The 18,737-nt window shown below is 45.2% G+C and overlaps 1 protein-coding gene across 6 annotated transcripts in view; it reads right to left on the bottom strand.

Moving 5' to 3' along the window:
• Positions 1-7,222, bottom strand: part of tox2 (TOX high mobility group box family member 2) — a 259,956-nt gene extending 252,734 nt beyond the window's left edge. For 2 of the 6 annotated variants that reach the window (XM_068048701.1, XM_068048695.1), the window contains exon 1: positions 6,661-6,948. In XM_068048701.1, coding sequence (XP_067904802.1) covers positions 6,661-6,768 — 108 coding nt within the window. In that variant the 5' untranslated portion in view covers positions 6,769-6,948. The other 4 variants (XM_068048697.1, XM_068048696.1, XM_068048698.1 and 1 more) reach the window with 4 other exon arrangements.
• Positions 7,223-18,737: the final 11,515 nt, after the last annotated feature.

Raw genomic sequence — 18,737 nt, forward strand, 5'->3', positions numbered from 1 at the left:
ATGAGAGCACTCGTAGAAACAAGTACACACACACAAACTCATGCCATATACACATGCCATAGACACACACTGAACACGACACACACCATTCACACACAACACACACATAAAACCATACGCACGCACATGCCATGCACACACACACACAAGCATGAAGCATACATAAACACACACACAACCCCACATACACACACACAACTGAACATGCATCAGGCACACACAGACACACACATATACACAAACACATGCGCATAGAAACACAGTATAAAACACAACTCTTTTGCTGTGATAATCTAATAGTCTATTTTGAAAGGTCAGTTTATACAGCTGAACTGTTTCTAATGGCAGGTAGCCTTGGGATGTGCTGCCCTCCTGTTGTTTTGGAATCTGTTCTGTTTAAATTATGAGGCATATTCCACAACCCCGACAACACAGAAACATATGCATCATTTATGAAAAGGCATGAACACGACTGTAATCTTCCACCTGCAGACCTTCCGCAAATCCAGCCATGAGTAGCCAGGGAAGTGGAACTCTGCAGTAACTCGGGCTGTGGGGAAGAGTGCAGGGGTTTCCAATCCTCTGGGATTGTCCGAGAGTGCCCTGGAATTAACGATATATCACCTAGACACTGCTGCGAGAGAAAAATCAATGGACCATTTTTTAAAAAATTGCTTCTTTTCATTTTCTTTGAACACTTTCATTTATTAGTTATAAAAATATTGGAAATGGGAAAACAACTGGCATTTAAGAATCATTCAGTCAGATGAAAGAGAGTGTGTTTAATTGGCGACGAAGGCCGTTGTGTTTCACTTGCAGCCCTGGAATTGCTCAAACAGTTGCAATTGCCCTCATCAGTCCAATGCACTCCGATCTTCCAGAATAAGAAAATAATAAGTTTGTGCTGTACAAACAGCACTATCGTGCCCTCTGTTTCTCCACTTCAGCCACCTCTCACAATAATACAATAAAGCATCTTGTAACTTTAAAACTGAACCAACTGGTATTCAGCATAGGAAGTGGTGTACACTGTAACACTGACAAAGTTCTGACACTGCAACAGCAAGACATTGCAGGGAGCAACTTCTGTAGGCCAGCATCTAACCATTAAAAAAAACACAACACAATGAAACAGAAGACTAGAAGGCCCCGCTTACCTTTGGGTTTCCAGAAATGTCCCTGAATTTTCCCTGATTGTCCTGTATCTTGAACTGGCTGAGCTTTTTCCTATGTGTTGCCCATGACACAGTATGCAATGCAAGTACCTTTAGACAGCACTGTGTCCTGGATTCAGAGCCCCTCGAGGAGCACAGGACACATGTGCAGAAATCTATTTCACACACATGCTCAGAAAGATCATTTTATCAGTTGCCATTGGTACAAGAATGTCTGCTGAATTTAATTTACAGATCTACATCCTGCGTCCTTCACCCTGTGTGGAATCTGCAGCTTCTGCAAATCACCTTCTGCAGATATCCGCACACAGATATCCACACACTGATAGCCATATACAGATATCTACACACAGATATCCACACACTGATATCCACACACAGATATCCACACACTGATATCTGCGTTTATCTTTGCATGCGACTATGTATCCATGTACTTCCCTACAGGTATCTCCACATGCACTCCTGCATTTGCAATTGACTTGTGCACATGTATCCAAATGCAGATGACCACACACAGATATCCACACACAGATATCCACACACAGATATCCACACACAGATATCCACACACAGATATCCACACACTGATATCCACACAGAGATATCCACACAGAGATATCCACACACAGATATCCACACACAGATATCCACACACAGATATCCACACACAGATATCCACTCACAGATATCCACACACAGATATCCACTCACAGATATCCACTCACAGATATCCACACACAGATATCCACACACATATATCCACACTTAGATATCCACACACAGATATCTACACACAGATATCCACACACAAAGATCCGTACACAGATATCCACACACAGATATCCACACACTGATATCCACACTTAGATATCCACACACAGATATCCACACATAGATATCCACACGCAAAGATCCGTACACAGATATCCGCACACAGATATCCACACACTGATATCCACACACAGATATCCACACTTAGATATCCACACACAGATATCCACACATAGATATCCACACGCAAAGATCCGTACACAGATATCCGCACACAGATATCCACACACTGATATCCACACACAGATATCCACACTTAGATATCCACACACAGATATCCACACATAGATATCCACACGCAAAGATCCGTACACAGATATCCGCACACAGATATCCACACACTGATATCCACACACAGATATCCACACTTAGATATCCACACACAGATATCTACACACAGATATCCACACACAAAGATCCGTACACAGATATCCACACACTGATATCCACACACTGATATCCACACTTAGATATCCACACACAGATATCCACACATAGATATCCACACGCAAAGATCCGTACACAGATATCCGCACACAGATATCCACACACTGATATCCACACACAGATATCCACACTTAGATATCCACACACAGATATCCACACATAGATATCCACACGCAAAGATCCGTACACAGATATCCGCACACAGATATCCACACACTGATATCCACACACAGATATCTGCGTTTATCTTTGCATGCGACTATGTATCCATGTACTTTCCTACAGGTATCTCCACATGTACTCCTGCATTTGCAATTAAGTCCACACAGTTATGTAGTCAAACATACATATGTTCCCACAGTTATATATGTACTCATAAACAGTTACGTGGACAAATTCTTGCTATGTCACTGGTGGTATATGGAATGTGTCTGTATACAAACACTTCTCCATTGCACAGGGCCATCTTTTGAAGATAAATTTGAAACTACAGCTAATTGCAAGTTGGAGTAACAATAAATACTTTGAAAAAGTGCTTAGCATCTTAGTTGCAATAGGCTGTTTAGACTTGATAATTATCGTTGCTGTGGCTTGTCATTAACAGCAGTTTGGTTTGGCAAATGAGACCACAATTTGAACCTTGCCATCAAACTGCTGTCTCCAGTTGTGCCTGCAGATACAAGTCCATTATCAGTGTGCAGTAACTATTCCTGGTATCAACAGGACTCAGAAGAATAAAATTTGCTATGGCGGTGATATAGCCATGTTGTTAAGTGCCTCACCTGCCTTTTGATTTTATTTTCACTGCTACAGGCATAGCACATGGTGTCCCATCATGAAAGTTTGTGTGTGCAGCACCATCTTAACCAATAACATGGCTACAAGAGCAGGTCAGAGGCTGGGAATTCTGCGGCGAATAACTCATCTCCTGTCTCCCCAAAGCCTGTCCACCATCTACAAGGCACAAGTCAGGAGTGTGATGGAATACTCTCCACTTGCCTGGATGGGTGCAGCTCTAACAACGCTCAAGAAGCTCGACACCGTCCTGGACAAAGCAGCCCGCTTGATTGGCATCCCATCTACAAACATTCACTCCCTCCACCACCAACTCACAGTGGCAGCAGTGTGTACCATCTACAAGATGCAATGCAGCAACGCACCATGTTTCCTTCGACAGCACCTTCCAAACCCGCGATCTCTATCACTTAGAAGGACAAGGGCAGCAGATGCATGGGAACACCACTGCCTGCAAGTTCCCCTCCAAGCCACACATCATCCTGACTTGGAACTATATCGCCGTTCCTTCACTGTCACTGGGTCAAAATCCTGGAACTCCCTTCCTAATAGCACTGTGGGTGTACCTACACTCCATGGACTGCAGCGGTTCAAGAAGACAGCTCACCACCACCTTCTCGAGGGCAATTAGGGATGGGCAATACATGCTGGCCTGGCCAGCGATGCCCACATTCCGTGAATGAATAATAAAAAAATTACCTGTTCCCCCACCATGCTCCCTGCCTCAAGTCACTCAGTGACTCACTCCAATATCTCACTCTGTGGAAATGGGACAATGTGACTGTTCGCACCAATAGTCTTTGTGCCAATAAAGGTGCCAATTGCACAGGTGTGTGCAGGTTGCAGCAATGGCAACTGTAAATGTGGCGACAGCTGGGTTTACCATGCATTGCTGCACAGAAGTTCACATATATGCAGACACAGTGAGCATATCACACACCCTAAATTACACACATAACCATTGGTATTATTGAAGATGGGTGGTGCAAACACAACTGCATCTCCTGTAGCGCCGACACCATTCCAACTGCCACTGGACCAGCAGCTTTTAAACTCTGTCCCAGGCTCTATTTGACACAGCTTACTCTCCACATTCAGGTTTCCTTTACCTTTCCTTCTGCACCTCTCCCCCTCCCCAGAAAGTTTTTCTTGTCATTGCTTTAAAGTCGAGAATAAAAATGACCACCTCCTGCCCAACAGTTTCAAATTACTTTCCAACATAGCTGGTGAAGCCACATGCAAAATACTCAGCAAAATTGTCTGCATTAATATTGCAAATCTCTTTATATCGCAATGTATTTTCAAGTCCTGTTTTATCCTCATGGGCTTGGTCCCGAGAACAAAGCTGATCACACACTCGCTCTGCCTCGATCGATGATATTCTGCTACAAACGGATGCTGGAGACAATTATTATTTTTTAAAAATCCCTCCTCATTTGCTGCTAATCCATCCTCTCATTCTTGCTCACTGAACACATCAGGTTGCAAACAAACTTTCATCCTGTCCACAGCTGCTATTTTACCGAGAAAGATTTTTTAAACTGACCCGATCATTGTCCACCCAGCAGCTGGAAGGGGAAATAAACCAACGCCGAGGCAAATAGGAAAAAGCAAAGGGACAGATTCAGACTCCACTGTCTTCATTCATGGACACTCTGAGCAACACAAATCACAGTTAAATAACTGCTGGAAGTCTGCTACTTACTGAAACGCTGTGTCGATCAGTCGGAGAGGATTTTCACTAATGAATAAAAGAGCCCGCTTTCCAACTTGCACTGAAGGTACTGAATCTAGTGAAACGCTCACAGGATCCAGCTCATCACTGCTGTGTTATTAACACACTGAAGCTGCAGGAGAGGCTGAGTTAACCAGCCTGGAGACATTACTGCACCCATCAAAACAAGTTTGTAAACAGAATGCCCACACACATTTACACACATACACACACAACACTCACACACACACACAACACTCACACACACACAACACTCACACACACACTCACACACATACACAACACACACAACACTCACACACACTCACACATACACACACATACACAACACACTCACACACACACACTCACACACATACACAACACTCACTCACACTCACATATACACACACACTCACACACATACACAACACACACAACACTCACACACACACAGCACTCACACCACTCATATACACACACACACTCACACACATACACAACACTCACACACACTCACACATACACACACACACTCACACAACACACACAACACACACACACTCACACATACACACACACATATACACAACACACACAACACTCACACACACAACACACACACACTGACACATATACACGCAACACTCACATACAACACTCACACACACTCACACTCACACACACATACACTCACTCATACTCACACAAAACACACACACACATATACACACATACACAACACACTCACACACACACACTCACACACATACACAACACTCACTCACACTCACATATACACACACACTCACACACATACACAACACACACAACACTCACACACACACAGCACTCACACCACTCATATACACACACACACTCACACACATACACAACACTCACACACACTCACACATACACACACACACTCACACAACACACACAACACACACACACTCACACATACACACACACATATACACAACACACACAACACTCACACACACAACACACACACACTGACACATATACACGCAACACTCACATACAACACTCACACACACTCACACTCACACACACATACACTCACTCATACTCACACAAAACACACACACACATATACACACAACACTCACTCACACACAACACTCACTCACACACACTCACACACACAACACTCACACACACACAGCACTCACACCACTCACTCACAAACACTCACACTCACACACATATACACTCACTCATACTCACAAAACACACACTCACACAAAACACACAACGCACAAAACACACACACACAACATTCACTCACACTCACACAAAACACATATTCATAAGCAAAACACACACACAGTCATTCACACACATACATACACAAACAAATAGACACAAATATACTCACAAACATACACACTCATTTGCAAACACTCACATGTACTCAAGTACACTCACGCAAACATGTACAAACACACATTCGCGCGCACACACAAATACATTCAAACACACATGCACACTCACAAATACACTCACAGACACACAGCACATTTTCTCTGTATAAAGCTACAAGCCAACTTCTCCAAGCTAGTAAACCTCCTGGTAAATGCACAGCTCCAGAACAAATCTGACACAAACAGACTCACAACATGAGAAGGGAAACAAGAAGCAAGAAGTTGAAATCACAATGCCTTTTACCTTATTGCAGTAATAATGTTCCAGGCATGAGGCAGAGCCCAGGCAGGTTGGATCAGCAGGTAAGACACCCACTGTTGTTGGGGCTGTGGGATAAAATCTCATATCCATCTTTCAGTGGCCGCAATGCCAAGCGCATGGAAGCAGATTTTTAATTATTATTCTCACTCTCCCTTCCTCACTCGGTGTCTCTCTCTGTCTCTACTGTTGGATGGAACACAAAAAAGAGAATGGGGTAAGACTCAATTCATCCTTGTCTCATATCCGTTTGTGGTCTGCAATAGTTCAGCCTTCGTGCAACTCACAGATGCATACTTTGAACTGTCTTGCCATAATGAACTCAGGAAAGTGACACAAAAAAGTCTCAGGTAGCAGACCAGCTAAGCAAGCAAATTGCTGCAAGCAGATGCTGATAAGTTTTTCTTTCTTTCTGGGTTCCCGTGTCTGTTTTCTTTGTCTTTCAGTCTGTATCTCTCACACACTCCCTCTTTCTCTGTCTCAGTTTCTTTCTCTGCTGTCTGTTCTCAGCATGCCTGAGAGTGTTTACCCATGCGTTTAAGCTGAGGGTATCATTTGCTAGCTTTCTCCACATTGCAAGCCAAGCGACCTCTGCTGATAATACAAGGGATATGGATGAGTGGGGGAGGGGAATATCACAGGCCATACAACACTTCAGATGAGGGAGTCTGATAAAATTGCAGCTCCTGACTGCACCAACACACATCAGGGCAGGAGAGAGTTTCAAATCCCTTTCTGTTGGTTCCACTAGAAGCCCTGGAGTATATCAGTAAATTCGAGCTCCTGAATTAGTTTCTTTTAACTGGGTTTGGAAAACTGATCAGGAAAAGAAAGGCTGAGTGTTTCCTGGTTGAAAGCACTAGGACAATGTCAAAGCATTCCTCTCAGCCCATTAAATGTCCAGAATCTACATGTATAACAAGTGAGCAAACTATGTCGCACACATCCTTATAACATGCAGCGGCCAAATTCTTTGAGCAGTTAATGTGTGTGAAATAAAGGATCTGTGCTTTTGGTGTTACTCATTGCAAAGCAACAAGAGAAAGGCTGTGGGGGGAGGTGGATGGGGGGGGTTGGGAGGTGGGGTGGGGGGTGCAGTCAGGGGAAAGGAAAAGCACGCACATTCTTTTCAAAGTTTTTAATTTAACAAGCAAGGGCCTAACTCGGAAAAAAAACACACTTCAAGTAGCTCAGCTGATGCAGACAATATAGATTGTTTGTTGCAGTTGGCTGAGGGCAGACTGAATTCTGAACAGCTACATTGTGCAATCCTGTAGGAAGGAGGATAACAAACTAGGGTATCACTAGGATGGATAATGTACACAATCCCAGGAAAAGCCTGGCTGAAATATTTAAAGAGGATTTTGTTTTGTCCTGTGAGGGACACCATACTTGTGCTGTGTGTGGGGGAAGGGTGGTGTTCATCGAGTGAAAGTCGATGAATTGCTGATAACAGACTGTGTTGTTTTTTGTTTTTAGACTGTAAGGTACAAACAGTAAAATGGAGCTGAATAATAAAACAACTATGGGATTGGGTTAAGAGAAGTTAATAAGACCAAACTTACTTGTGTTTTCAATAAAGCATTTATTTTTACATAGGTTATTCACGTTAGATTTACATATCATGAAATATTCCAATATGTGACAGTAAAATTGGTGCATTTATTTTTAAAGTCCAATCAATCTAGGGCTGCTGTTTATACATTAGTGAGACTACATCCCCCATTTCACTGTTGCCTGTCCAATTTCACACTGGGCAGTCTGATTTTTAAGTGAAATGTGCAGAAATGTGTATAAAATAGTGCTGAGCATGAATCCCAGTTAATTTCTGTGATGAAAGCATTATTTTACTTGGGGATTAGTATTTTTGACACATGTTAATCGTGGGGAGGTTCAAGGTATAGAATATGTTTTTGCCAACCAACAGCCCGAGCTTTCACCAAATAAACACAAGCTTTTTCCTCCACTTGGAGTGAACTACTTTGTGGAACCAATTCTTGTTCGTGATAATGAGCTAAAAAGCAATAAGTAGAAAGCACATGCGGGAAAATTAGAACATAGACTAGGGACAGGTATTGTTGGCAAAACATTTGTTTACAAAGCTTCCCAATCTCTCCATGTAACTGAAGTCCCTCATCCTGGGGAACATTCTAGTAAATCTCCTCCGCACCCTCTCCAAGGCCTTGACATCCTCCCTAGAGTGTGTTGCCCAGAATTTGACTCAATAGTTCAGCTGAGGCCTGATTTATAAAGGCCTTGCTTTTGTGCTCTATGCCTCTATATACAAACTCCAGGAACCTGTATGTTTTTTTATTCACAGCCTTATCAACGTGTCCTGCCATCTTCAAATATTTTTATATCTGTGAACACCCAGGCTTTACTGATCCTTTTAAATTGTACCATTAAAATTATAACATTAACATTCTTAATTGTAAGATTAATCGCAAATAAGTTTTTTAAACAATTCACAGCTCGGGTTCAAAATTAACTGGATGATAAAGCTTAAAAAAGTGAGAAAGTGCAAGACACATTGACTTGTGGAGCAGTGTCCTGACCCCATTGGAGTTTCTGTATCCGTCACAGCAAGGACAATATTTCAAGGGCATGTAAGTTCAGGTGGTGCTGAATTCAAAATTCTGCAGAAGCTAAGAGAGTCAATGCATCAAAAACCCAGATTTTCAGCAGCTTTCCAGCAAAATATGTTGGTTTGAAAGAAGGAATTTGAATTTATTTAGGGCCTTTCACATCTGACAGACTTCCCGTAGTCCTCATATTACTTTTGAAATGTTGTCATTGTTTTTATGTAAACGCAGCACCCAATTTGTGCACTGGCAAGCTCCCACAAACAGCAGAAAAGTAAGTGATCAGTTCATTTTTTTTTTGTCTTTCATGGGATGTGGGTGTTACTGGCAAGGCCAGCATTTGTTGCCCATCGCAACTGAGTGTCTTGCTAGGGCATTTCAGAGGGCAGTTAAGAGTCAACCACATTGCTGTGGTTCTGGAGTCACATGTAGGCCAGACAGGGTAAGGACAGTAGATTTCCTTCCCTAAAGGACATTAGTGAACCAGATGGGCTTCTATGACAATCAATTATAATTTCAGGGCACTATTACTGAGACTAGCTTTTAATTCCTGATTTTTTATTAATTAATTACATTGAAATTGCAACAGATGCGGTGGTGGGATTTGAACCCATGTCCCAAGGGCATTAAAATAAAAGCAAAATACTGCAGGTGCTGGAAATCTAAAATAAAAACAAAAAATGCTGGAAATACTCAGCAGGTCTGGCAGCATCTTTGGAGAGAGAAGCAGAGTTAACGTTTCAGTTCTGAAGAGGGGTCACTGACCTGAAACGTTAACTCTGCTTCTCTCTCCAGAGATGCCAGAGCTGCTGAGTATTTCCAGCATTTTTTGTTTTTATCCCCATGGCATTAGCCTGGGACTCTGGATTATTAGTCCACTGCCATTACCACTATGCCACCATCTGCCTCTAACTGTTTTGGATGATGTTGGTTGAGGGATGAATGTTGGCTATGGCACCAGGGCACACTCCTACTCTTCCTTGGGTAGGGGGATCTTTTAGATCTACCTCGACAGGCAGACAGGACCTTAGTTTAATGCCTCATCCAAAAGACAGCATTTCTGACAGTGCAGCACTCCCTCAGTACTGCACTGGAGTGTCAGCCTAGATTGTGAAACTTCTCCATTGGGAGTTCAACCAACACCTTCTGACTCAGATGTGAGATTGCTACCACTGGGACAAGCTGACACATGCTATCAAGACATAGGAAAGACTCCAAGGCTGTGAAGGGGCTTCTCATTGAAATATGCCAGAGGAAGGAGGCATTGTTTGGAATCCATGGTGTTGTTCTGTAAGGACAGTAGGACCACTTGGTCGGAGCTGGCCAGGACAGTCAATGTCAACTCCAATCTCAATGTCAACTCAATGTCCCAGCCCTAGGATGTTGCTCTTAAAGGGAAGGCCTTTCTTTTCCAATTGCTCCTTGGTCACATGATGTGGAGACATTGATTATCGATTAAGGTTTTCAATGAATTTCATTAACAGTGGAGCTCGTCTCAGGCCTGAAGTCTTGAGCCATTCCCATGTCCGGGCCCCTACTCAATTTCAGACAGTGGGATTCCTGCCGTTGTCCATGTGGAATAGTTTTAAAAATATATTTCCTGCTCCTTGAAGTTGTGCTGTGCAATATTAGCAACAATGTATTTCATTGAGTGAGTCCCTTGGTTAAAATAACAGGTATTGTTGAAAATAGAGACATTTTGTCAAAGCTTTTTGTCTTGGACTCATCAGGACAATTTGCAAGGATACCAATGTAAGGGAAAACAACAAATTTATACTGTATGCGAAGAGAGTGCTGATTGGTTGGCAAGTGGACTCTGATTGGTAGAGGCGTTGCCATGGAGAATGCACCAGTTAACTGCCAAGCTTTGTTAGAAATTTAAACCAGGCAGCTTGACTCTGATTGGTCAAGGCACTGCCCTGAGGAATGAACCAGCAAACTACCTAGATTACAGAGCAATATGATGGACATGTTTAACGTTATGCAAGGATGGGACAGGGTAGAGAGAAACTGACTCTTTCCAGTAGTTGAGGGATCAACAATGAGGAGGCCATATATACAAAATTAAATGTAAGAGATTAAGAACAGAGGGCAGGAGGAACTTCTTCATGCAAAGTGTTATCAAGGTGAATGGTTGAGGCAGAAACTACATCAAGATTCAAGATTAGATTGGATAGGTGAATGAATGAAAAGAGAATGCTGGGACATGATGGGTAAATGTGATGAAAATTAGTTACATGTGTGCAGGGTAAACATGGACACAGACTGGATGGGCTGAATGGCCCTGTTTCGATGCTGTAACTTCTTTTTATTAATTACTACTTTAATTTTAATTACTGATTTATCTTATAGAATAAGAAGAATATTTGATGAGTGCCACATGATCTATCTCTTTTGTAATTGTCACAGACTTATCATAGCAACCCATCGATTCAGCAGTTCAAGAAGGCGGTTGTCCACCACTTTCTCAAGCACAATTAGGTATGGCCAATAAAAGCTGGCCTTGCCAGCGATGTCCACCTGAACTATGGGAAGTCCCCATCTTCACACTGGCCCACCCCCTCCATGTCCAGCATCACCTATTTATATTTGCCAAGGGTGTAAAATGGGGGAGATCTCCTCCTGGTGTAGAGGACCACAACCTGTCAAAGTGACTGAAAGGCGAGTAGAGACACAGTCTGGGCTGTGCTTTGGGCTGACTGGTTGAGATCTGCGCTGTCTGCATGATGTTCATTTTGCACCCAAAAAAGGGCTATGGCCAATTACTATCCCCTCAGTGCTTCAGTCTGGCTAAGATTTAAACCAAGGTCTAGCTTCCTGAATGGAATGATTTCACCATTACTTAACCTTTCACATAAACTGACCACTAAAGTCATCTGCCTGTTGGATGTATTAGACACTCTAATTCCACTCTGTTAACTCTCAACTGTAGAAATTTACAAAGATGTTATGCCCTGAAATGTTGTGGATGGCTGTTTGATAGCTGGGCTGGGACTAAACTTCCACCCCCTGTCTTGTGGATAACCCAGCCCCTTATCAAATTTTAGAGTCAGGGGTATTTACATACTGTTAACAGAATTTCAGACCAGAATGGATTAATACAAGGTTCTAATCTCAACAGTTTGTGAAAGCAAAGTTCATAACTAATGGGGGTGAATTCCTGGAGAATCCATCATTTCAAAGCCTGGGTACATCAGGATGTTCGTGCAGAGGAAAGAAAGAAAATAAAGACATAGGCCTGAATGTTTGGGCCCTTCCAGGGGCAGGAACTGAAATGGACGGGCCTGAAAATCCCAGGCCTGGCTGGGTGCTGGTCTCCCAATGCCGGTGCCAGCACCACTATGTTCAGCAGGGTGGGGGAGGGAGCCCAATCCCCTATTAATGCCAAGTAAGGTACTTGGAGTGTTTATTAAGAGCTCGTTAATGGGCGGTGTTGAGAGTTTCATGGGGGCTGACAGGTTGCACGAGCTGTCTGGGGAAGACCAGCTGAAAGGAGACAGGTACAAAGAGGGGAGCCAGTCATGGCTGCCCCAGGGTATTACCTCCGACCCATAAAGGTTTAAGCACCGCAATCGGGGGCTCGGCTATTGGCCAACAGGTGCCCTTGGGGCTGCACAGGCACCGGGAGAGTGGGCAGCAAGTGCTCGGACAGTGTAGGGGGTCATCGCCCTCCTGGCATCACAGGGGCTGAAGAGCAGGGGAAAAGGCTGCCAAGGAGAATTGGGCAACCAGCGAACCCCGAGGAAGGCAGCAGCTGGCAAGGGGGGGGTGTGACTCTCAGATTTTGAACCCAGTGGCAATGAGAAGCAACACTCTCCTCAGGAAGAGAGGAGCCCAAGGATCAGGAAGGCAGTGGAGAGGAATGAGGGGCAGGAAGATCGCAGAGGCCATGCCCTCAGCATAGACGGAGATGAAGATGGAGCTATCTGGAGATGACCAAGATCCAGTGCCACAGGAGACTGCGATCCTCCAGGGACATAGTCACAGACATCTGTGCCCTCATCACCGAAGACCTCACACCTCACAGCACTGGTCACCATGCCCTGCCAATAACCAGCAAAGTCACTGTGGCCTTGAATTTACTCCCATTTGGAAACAAATGGACTTATTAGCGAGAGACAGCATGGTTTTGTGAAGGGGAGGTCGTGTCTTACTAATTTGATTGAGTTTTTTGAGGAAGTGACAAAGATGATTGATGAAGGAAGGGCGGTGGATGTTGTCTATATAGACTTCAGTAAAGCCTTTGACAAGGTCCATCATGGCAGACTGATACAAAAGGTGAAGTCACACGGGATCAGAGGTGAGCTGGCAAGATGGATACAGAACTGGCTCGGTCGTAGAAGACAGAGGGTAGCAGTGGAAGGGTACTTTTCTGAATGGAGGGATGTGACTAGTGGTGTTCCGCAGGGATCAGTGCTGGGACCTTTGCTGTTTGTAGTATATATAAATGATTTGGAGGAAAATGTAGCTGGTCTGATTCGTAAGTTTGCGGACGACACAAAGGTTGGTGGAGTTGCGGACAGTGATGAGGATTGTCAGAGGATCCAGCAGGATATAGATCGGTTGGAGACTTGGGCGGAGAAATGGCAGATGGAGTTTAATCCGGACAAATGTGGGGTAATGCATTTTGGAAGGTCTAATGCAGGTGGGAAGTATACAGTAAATGGCAGAACCCTTAGGAGTATTGACAGGCAGAGAGATCTGGGCGTACAGGTCCACAGGTCACTGAAAGTGGCAACGCAGGTGGGTAAGGTAGTCAAGAAGGCATACGGCATGCTTGCCTTCATCGGTCGGGGCATAGAGTATAAAAATAGGCAAGTCATGCTGCAGCTGTACAGAACTTTAGTTAGGCCACACTTAGAATATTGTGTGCAATTCTGGTCGCCACACTACCAGAAGGATGTGGAGGCTTTGGAGAGGGTACAGAAGAGGTTTACCAGGATGTTGCCTGGTCTGGAGGGCATTAACTATGAGGAGAGGTTGGATAAACACGGATTGTTTTCACTGGAACGACGGAGGTGGAAGGGCGACATGATAGAGGTTTACAAAGTTATAAGCAGCATGGACAGAGTGGATAGTCAGAAGCTTTTTCCCAGGTTTAAGGTGAGAGGGGCAAAGTTTAGAGGGGATGTGCGAGGCAGGTTTTTTACACAGAGGGTGGTGAGTGCCTGGAACTTGCTGCCGGGGGAGGTGGTGGAAGCAGGTACGATAGCGACGTTTAAGAGGCATCTTGACAAATACATGAATAGGATGGGAATAGAGGGATACGGACTCCAGAAGTGCAGAAGGTGTTAGTTTAGGCAGGCATCAAGATCGGTGGCGGCTTGGAGGGCTGAATGGCCTGTTCCTGTGCTGTACTGTTCTTTGTTCTTTGTTCTTTGAACTTCTTCACTTCTGGCTTCTTCCAAGGATCAGCTGTGGGATCTCAAAAATGACAGTACACCGCTGCAATTCACAGGTCACCGATAGCCTTTTTGCGAGAGCTGGACAGTACATTCATTTCATGACAGACAAGGCATCAGAGGGACAGAGGGCAGTGGATCTCACCGCCAACACAGCATTCCTTCCTGTGCAGGGCATCATCAGTTGCACCCATGTGGTCATCAAGGCACCCGGTGACCTGTCATTCAGATTCATCAGCAGGAAGGGCTTCCACTCCCTCAATGTTCAGCTGGTCTGCCACCACAGGAAGAGCTTCCTCCAATAGTGCAGTCACTTTCCTGGCAGCTGCCATGACTCCTTCATCCTCCACCAGTCCAGACTGCTGCAGATCTTCACTCCACCCCATACAATCCATGGATGGATCCTGGGGGACAAGGGGTATCCTTTGGCTATTGACCCCTCTATGAGAGCCCCAGAGGCACAGAAGTGATACGACAAATGCCACCTGCTCACTAGGACAACCAATGAGCAGGCCATTGGGCTTCACAAACTGTGATTCCGGTACCTGGACCAGTCAGTGGTGCCCTGCAATACCCTCGGCAAGGGTCTCAGTCATTGTGGTGGTCTGCTGCACTCTCTATAACATGGCTCTCCACAGAGATGTCGACCTTGAGGATGTTGAGGCCCTGGAACCAGATAACTCACTGGAGGCAGAGGAGGAGGTGGGAGAGGAGGAGGAAGTGGAGGCAGAGGAGGTGGAGGGGGAGGATGCAGAACACTGAGGTGCCCTGCTGCACAGGGAGGTGGCCCAGACCTTCATGGAACTCGAAGGTCTGTCCGGATGTCATGAATGTCAGGGATCATCTGATTCAGGAACATTTCAACTGAGTCTCTCTGACCCAGGACGAAGGACATGGCAAGGAGTCAGTCTCAGGTTCCTGTGCCAAGACATTCATTGAAGATGCAGCCTGGAACATCCAAACTCTTACTGCCAATGGAGGATAAACATCTTCCCAGAGGCTTTCCCTCCCCGTTGAGGAATGTTTGATCTCCTTCACCAGCTCATACCACTGTTTCTGGTCATACCAGTGTCTCAGACATGTGGCTTAAAGTGTCATTATTTATACAGTGTTAAGAAAGGGAAACAGTGCACAGAGACTGTAAGGAGACACCTCAGTGACCCACTGAATGCTCCATGTGATGCGGTGGCCTCCATGCTTGACCATTCCTACATAAGAACATAAGAACCATAAGAAATAGGAGCAGGAGTTGGCCATTCGGCCCATTGAGCCCACTCTGCCATTCAATAAAATCATGGCTGATCTGATTGTGGCCTCAATTCCACTTTTCTGTCTGCCCTGATAACCCTTGACTCCCTTGTAGATCAAAAATCTGTCTAACTCAGCCTTGAATATATTCAATGACCCAGCCTCCACTCACTGGCGAACAGAATTCCGAGCACAAATGACCCTCTGAGAGAAGAAATTCCTCCTCATCTGCATCTTAAATGGGAGGCCCCTAGTTCTAGATTTCCCCACAAGGGGAAACATCCTCTCAGCATCTACCCTGTCAAGCCCCCTCAGAATCTTATATGTTTCAATAAGATCACCTCTCATTCTTCTGAACTCCAATGAGTATAGGTGCTCCCCTTGTGGTCTCGGAGGAGGTGGGGGCAGCCTGCTTACTGGTTTCTGCCCGCGGCTGAGATTCATGTGGTGGTCGTCCTCATCATGGAGGTACCCATGGGGACATCTCCAGAGGTTACTGCAACTGTATCATTGCAGGGCCAGCCTCCGTCACTTGGCCCTGCCGCACAGACGCTCCCACAATCAGAGGAGCCAAGGAGGCCGAGGATGATGAAGAGGCCATGTGAGGGGTGGCATCCTCATCTTCCTCTGTAACGTCCTCAGCCCTTGGCAGGTGCACCGGATGACTGGAGGGGGGGCACCAGCTGGGGCACAACAGGCATCCGCTCCAAACATCTCTGTGTGCCACCAGTGCCACTGAGCAGTCCAGGCTACACAATGTGGCATGAATCCTGTAGATATCAGTGTGCAGTTCCTGCATGTACTCCGTAAGCTGCCGCATATGGTTCTCCATGAGATTAACCACACTCTCTATGGAGGAGTTCATGTGCTCATAGCCCTGATCCTGAGCCATGGGTGGTACATGTGAGCTGGATGGGCTCCTCCATCCTCAGCCAATGACACTGCACTGCCTCAGGGAACTCTGACATGTGGAGGCACATCTCCTGCTGCTGGTCTAGGTAAAGACTCCTTTCTGATAAGGCATTGCTGTCCTGTACGGCCAATGTCATCTGCTACCATTCATTCGCAGTTGCATGTCTCCGTGGTGACAGGTCCTCAGCTGCATTATGGCTGTAGCTATTCTGAAGGATCATTAAGAGCCCTGGGCATAGACTCCTCCCATATTCATGGGTAGCCTGCGCTCTGGGTCTCCTCAGCTCTCCTGGGATGACAGCAAGTTGAATTAACCTGCAGCCACAGTAATGGCTGCCATGGCCGATTTAAATCAGTCCCACTCTTGAATAGTCCCACCTCTGTTCCCGCTCTCATGGCTTCTAACTGGACAGTGAACCAATCTCCACATCAATCAACTCTGTGAACATTTCCGTTTCCCACTGGGGGCAGGTTCACGACCCGGAAACAGTCCTGACTGGCATTTCCCGCCCCCTACGTGAAAATTCAGCCTTTACATTTCTATAGCACCTTTCATGGCCTCAGGGCAAACCCAAAGCACTTCACAGACACTGAAGTATTTATGAAGGATACTCACTGTTGGAAATACCACAGCCAGTTTGCGCACAGCAAGCTCCCATAAACAGCAATGTGATATTGGCCAGGTAATCTGTTTCTGTGATGTTGGTTGAGGAATAGATATTGGCACAGGGCACTGGGTAGAACTCCCCTGCTCTTCTTCAGATGCTACCACATCCATCTGAAAGGGCAGATAGAGCCACGGTTTAAAATCGGAAAGACCTCTGACGGTGTAGTACTCCTTCTGTGCTGCACTGAAGCGTTGGATTTTGGGCTCGAGTCTCTAGTTTGATATTTGAACATATAACCTTCTAACTCAAAGTTGAGGGTGCTAGCACTGAGCCAGAGCTGACAGGAGCATCTGATTTACTGGACTTTGCTCTCAACTTAGCTGCTCAGAGAGTAAATTCATATTGTAAACTCTTCCCATTCCTGAATATTCCCATAACCAAAGTTAACTTATTTGCAATAAAAACAGAAAGTGTTGGAAATACTCAGCAGGTCTGGCAGCATCTGTGGAGAGAGAAGCAGAGTTAATGTTTCAGGTCAGTGACCCTTCATCAGAACCGGCAAAGGCTAGAAATGCATTAGGTTTTAAGAAGTGAAGGGGCGGGGGGAGCGGTGGAGGTGGGGAAGAGGACAAAAGGGAAGGTGTGTGATAGGGCAGAGGGCAGGAGAGATGTCATGGGACAAAGGCAGAGAGAGTGTAAATGGTTGTGTGAAAGACAAAGTAGCAGTCCAGAGAGAGTGTTAATATCAGAATAATGAGCAGCTCTTTCCAAAAGTACATGAAAAACCAAGTTTAAGGCAGGCACATGGTAAAAAATAAAATAATTTAAAAACAGAATAAAAAAAGGCCAGTCATGCTCCGAAATTGTTGAACTCAATATTGAGTCCACAAGGCTGTAAAGTGCCGAATCGAAAGATCAGGTGCTGCTCCTCGAGCTTGCGTTGATGTTCACTGGAACACTGGAGCAGGCCAAAGACAGAAATGAGAGCATGAGAGCAGGGGGTGTGTTGAAATGGCCAGAAACCGGAAGCTCAGGGTCATGCTTTCGGACTGAGCGGAGGTGTTCCGCAAAGCGGTCACCCAGTCTGCATTTGGTCTCCCCAATGTAAAGGAGAACACATTGTGAGCAGCGAATACAGTATACTAAATTGAAAGAAGTACAAGTAAATCGCTGCTTCACCTGAAAGGAGTGTTTGGGACCTTGGATGGTGAAGACAGAGGAGGTATTACACCTCCTGCGTTTGCAGGGGCAGGTGTCGTGGGAAGGGGATGAGGTGTCAGAGTAATGGAGGAGTGGACCAGGGTGTCACA

The sequence above is a fragment of the Heterodontus francisci genome, chromosome 16 (assembly GCF_036365525.1).
Source record: "Heterodontus francisci isolate sHetFra1 chromosome 16, sHetFra1.hap1, whole genome shotgun sequence".
Lineage (NCBI taxonomy): Eukaryota > Metazoa > Chordata > Chondrichthyes > Heterodontiformes > Heterodontidae > Heterodontus > Heterodontus francisci.